This window comes from Sus scrofa, chromosome 7 (assembly GCF_054392235.1).
Source record: "Sus scrofa isolate SSC_HxYL_T2T_F1_AM1 chromosome 7, Sscrofa_HxYL_maternal_Yorkshire_Landrace_v2.0, whole genome shotgun sequence".
NCBI classification, from domain to species: domain Eukaryota; kingdom Metazoa; phylum Chordata; class Mammalia; order Artiodactyla; family Suidae; genus Sus; species Sus scrofa.
Window position 1 is genome coordinate 26,296,756 of NC_139389.1, and position 5,215 is coordinate 26,301,970.

At 37.7% G+C, this 5,215-nt stretch overlaps 1 protein-coding gene across 1 annotated transcript; it reads left to right on the forward strand.

Moving 5' to 3' along the window:
* Positions 1-3,883: 3,883 nt before the first annotated feature.
* Positions 3,884-4,822, forward strand: LOC110258918 (olfactory receptor 14J1-like). Its single transcript, XM_021082197.2, has one exon. The coding sequence runs from the start codon at positions 3,884-3,886 to the stop codon at positions 4,820-4,822; it is 939 nt and encodes a 312-aa protein (XP_020937856.2).
* The last annotated feature ends 393 nt before the right edge of the window (positions 4,823-5,215 follow it).

Consider the following 5,215-nt stretch of genomic DNA (forward strand, 5'->3'; position numbering starts at 1 on the left):
TGCTGCCTATGAAGTTCCCAGGCTAGGGGTCAAATCAGAGCTGTAGCCTCCAGCCTATACCACAGCCACAGCAACGTGCTATCCCTGACCCACTGAGTGAGGCCAGGATCTGAACTCACATCCTCATAGATACTAGTAGGGTTCCTACCACTGAGCCACAATGGGAACTGCTGATTCTAAAATTTATATTAAAGACTAACTGTTCATAAATAGATGATTTTACAAAAGAATTTTAACAATTGGACTTGATCTACAAAATAGTACAACTGGAAGTTCCCATATGCTGTAGCCGGTTAAGGATCTGGTATTGTTGCAGCAGTGGAGCAGGTCACAACTACGGTACGGTAACTTCTACATGCAAAAAGTGCAGCCAAAAAATAAGTAAAAAAATAAAAAGCAGTACAACTACATGAAGCTACATTAACTAAAAGGCTCTTGGTTACTAGCATAAGAAGAGACAAATAAATCATGGAACCTAACTCTTGTGCTGTTAGAAGCCAACAAAGAAGGAGAGATGACAAGCAGATGCTGCAGGTGCCCTGTTGACTTTTCAGCCAAGAGCCAACATCAGTTGCCCATCATGTGAGTGAATCATTTTGAACTTTTATCTGAATTGAGTTTTCAGGTGACTATAATCACAGCTGAAATCTGCCTGTAACTGAATAAGAGATTCCAAGCAAAAACTTCTTATCCATACATCCTAGAGAGAAAATAATAAACTGCTGTTTAAAGTCACTTAGTTTGTTATGTAGTGACAGACAACCAGAAGATGCCTACTAAGTGTTCCATCCTGGACGTACTGTTTTAAGAGTTCAAAATTCCTGCTTAGATTATTTGATCACTAAAGTTCTTATATTACTTAAATTTTTAGGAGAGAAAAAATTCCTGTATGTCTGTCAGAGCAAAAACATGTTAGAACTTAATTAAATTTGATTCCACAGATAATTAACAGGATCTGCTATGGATAAGGCACAGTGCCAGACAGCGTTTGTAACACAGAGATGAACTAGATTAAGACATTGTTTCCTGGAAATAATATTCTAATAAAAATTATTAAAACAGCTGAGAAAAGGATAAATATCAGTAGATTATTACCAATTACTTCAACTTTGCATTGATACACAAAGCAAACATGATTCCCCTGAATAGGCATTTACTTTGCAATGAACAAACTGAAAAATAGATTTAACCATTAACGTTGGGTTTTCCAGAATATAAGTCACAAATTACTAAGCGTTTCAACAATTTCATCCAATGAATTCAAATAATCAGAATTTCCAGATAACTAGGTGTGATCATTAAATTAAATCAACAGAAAAATACTCCACGGGAAAGCTCTATATAATTGCATGTTTGAGTCCCAGGGTATTTTCAAGTAGCCCCAAATGACCAGAGCATTTGAGGATCTCTCCAGTCATGACACAGGAGCTATATAGAGGAGCATAAACTCCAGTTATGAGAATGGAAATCCTTATTTTCCTCTCCACAGAAAATTTTTACTGAAAAGTATCTGAATTACCTTCTGCTAAGTAGTAACTGAGAAATTTTCCCCAAGTTTAGAAAGGAAGTTCCTGGATTTGCTCTGGTGAGTTTCCGTGGTGTCTAAAATGGATGATTATACTGAATAATAGAAAGTAAATGAATAACAGGATTTGAATGGTTGGGATATAACCAGTCATTGTCATTTATTTCTTTAAAGGTAAAATTAAAAATTTACCAACTATGCACTTTTTAATAAAAATTGGGAATCCAGGAGAGAGATTCAAATTCTTTGTTCCAGAAACATATTGCACTTTTCTCAGCAATTCCTTCCTTTTTGAAACCAGCAAATAAATTTGGGATAAATGAACCTCAGGATGACACCACTTGATATCTTTCTATTCTTGTTATTTACTGACCCCTACGGTGACTTAGAAGAAATGTGAGATCCCACCTATATCAGAGATTAAAATAGAGTGTTAAAACAGTAATGAAAAAAAAAAAAAACAAGAATATAACGAAGTATTGTAATGTGACCAAAACAACCATATTTTCCATTTTCACAAAATAAAGACCAGTAAAGATCCCAGAAAGAAAAAATGTTAAGGACACAAAGATTGTGAGAAGCATGTGAAAAAATGCTCACTGTCACAACTAGTCATCCAGGTTTCAAGTCTCTTTCATTTCTTAGGGAGAAATTCTGATGTCAATGAAATACTAGAAAATTCAGTAACAAGCCATGGTCCATATTTTGAAAGAAATACAGAAAATATTTCACAACCAGAAATAAATAATAATAAATTATTAAATTCTTCCTATAGACTTTTTGTTATGTTTTAAAAGCACTAATGTCCACCTAAAAACAAGACAGAAGCATAAGAATTCCAATGCCTCATTTGTTAAAAGACAGAAAGTAGGGTACAGAGAAAACATACTCAGTGAGATCAAAGAAGCAAAAGTAATTAAGATTCTGGATCAACACTGAAAGTAGAAAGCTACAAGAGCTTTGCAATTTCACTGAAGAAAAGTGACTCTTTTCTATCACTAATAATTTCTGAATTACTGATAATTATATCTCATTCTTGCTTTAATTTTTATGTAATTAAGAGCAAAGGATTAGGAGTTCCTGTCGTTGCTCAGTGGTTAGGGAATCCGACTAGGAACTATGAGGTTGCGGGTTTGGTCCCTGGTCTGGCTCAGTGGGTTGGGGATCCGGCATTGCCATAAGCTGTGGTGTAGATCGCAGACACGGCTCGGATCCCGTGTTGCTGTGGCTCTGGTGTAGGCCAGTGGCTACAGCTCTGATTAGACCCCTAGCCTGGGAACCTCCCTATGCCGCAGGAGCAGCTCAAGAGGTGGCAAAAGGACAAAAAAAAAAAAAAAAGCAAAGGATTAAATAATTTTTAGATGTTTACCAATCTTTTATTTCCTTTTAAACATTGTACCAGAAAGACTCTGGCCTTTTGCCATTTCCTAATAGGAAGTTCAAATTTTTTGGATCAATTTATGTGGTATTTTATGTTGAAGGTAACGATCATTTGTATATCATAATGCAAATAAGAAAATGTCAATAAAAATGTGCTTTTCATTTTTAGTATTACTTATTTCTTCAAGGAATTCTTTGGGGGTTTTTTTTGTTTTTGTTTTTGTTTTTTGTCTTTTTGCCATTTCTTGGGCTGCTCCTGAGGCATATGGAGGTTCCCAGGCTAGGGGTCGAATCAGAGCTGTAGCCGCTGGCCTACGCCAGAGCCACAGCAACGTGGGATCCGAGCCACATCTGCAACCTACACCACAGCTCACCGCAACACCAGATCATTAACCCACTGAGCAAAGGCAGGGACTGAACCCACAACTGCATGGTTCCTAGTCAGATTCGTTAACCACTGCAACACGATGGGAACTCCTCAAAGAATTCTTTAAAAAAGCATTGAGAATTTGTTCTCTCCTACATGAAATGAAACTAAAAAATTGCAATTTAATAATCAGTTGATGGTGGTACAAATAGATATAATAACTAATGAGAAAGAATAGTCACATCAAATACTTATTTATAAATATGAGTTTGTGTCTGAACTTGGTGAAAATTTTAGTGTACATAAAATTATGATGCACTATTATTTCCCAATAACAAAATATTTTCTTCCCTTTGCCTGAAATGGATGACATTAAAATTCATAATCTACTTCACTTAATTCTTATGCTTAAATCAGAGTACTTAAAATTGTTCAATATAATTATTAGTATACACAGCTACATAGCATTTACAGTGATGTACTAATGATCCTGCCTTCCTGCCTTAACATCCCTGAGTAAGTGGATTATATTGCTAAATAACAAAGCTTAATTTCTATAGGTTTCCACTTTCTCTTGCAGCCAGCAGCCTCCTTGGAAACTGAGAAGGAATATGGCCAATTTCACTACAGTGAGTGGGTTTCTCCTCATGGGATTTTCTGCCAAGCCTGAGCTAGAAGTCTTATGGGCCTCTCTGTTCTTAGTCTTATACTTAGTGGCTTTAACTGGCAACACACTCATTATCGCTGCAACTTCCATGGATGACAGTCTCTACTCCCCTATGTATTTCTTCCTCAAACATCTTTCCTTCTTAGATATATGCTATATCTCTGTGACGGTACCAAGGTCCATTTGTAACTCTTTCAGGCATACTAGCAGTATTTCCCTCTGGGAATGCATACTGCAATGTCTGGCTTTCACTCTCTGTGCATCTGCTGAGCTGGCCATGCTCACAGTGATGTCCTACGATCGCTACGTGGCCATCTGCTTTCCCCTGCGCTATGAAATCATCATGAATGTCAACACCTGTATTCACGGAATCCTAGCCGTCTGGATCAGTGGGGTCATCTCTGGAGTTATGCACACATCTGCTACTTTCTCCATCCACTTCTGTGGTGCCAACGTCATCCACCAGTTCTTCTGTGAGGTTCCCCAGCTCCTAAAACTCGCCTGTTCTGATGAGTATGTCCGTGAGCTTGGGGTCACGGGTTTTGTGTCCTTGGTGGCATTTCTTTGCTTCCTCTCCATTGGCTTCTCCTACACACGCATATTCTCTACTGTGCTGAGGATCCCATCTGCTGAGGGGAGAGCCAAGGCCTTTGCCACTTGCCTCCCCCATCTAGCTGTGGTCACACTGTTTCTCTCTACTGGTGTCTTTGAGTTTCTGAAGCCACATTCTGACTCTCCAACTGCATTAGACTTTTTGCTTACTCTTTTTTATACTGTTCTGCCTCCCACACTTAATCCGATGATCTACAGCCTGAGAAACAAAGCCATGAAGGCAGCTCTACAAAGGGTTGTTAAAAGAAGAAAAGCCTACCTCTTTTGCTAAGTCACGTCTATCCCTTCCTCATTAAGAGACAAATCACAATCTACTGGAAAAACAATACAGAGTCAATCAAGAAATTAAAGCTCAAACAGAACTCGTTATGAGGAAAATCACACGAATAGACTGTCTTTTAGTTAATGAAAACATTGACACAGAGTTATTACAATAATTACTCTTTTAAAAGCAATAGATTTATATCTCACCCCACAACGCCATGTATGGTAAAATGGTGAATTACTTTAATTCCAAAGACCCCAAATTAATTTTCCTTCCTGGCTCATTTCCTTTTTTTTTTTTTTCTTTTCTTTTTTTTTTTTGCCTTTTTGCCTTTTCTGAGGCCACTCCCACAGCATATGGCGGTTCCCAGGCTAGGGGTCAAAATGGAGCTGTAGCCGC

Coding starts and splice junctions, on each gene's coding strand:
- LOC110258918 (XM_021082197.2), top strand. CDS start 3,884: ATGGCCAATTTCACTACAGTGAGTGGGTTTCTCCTCATGGGATTTTCT.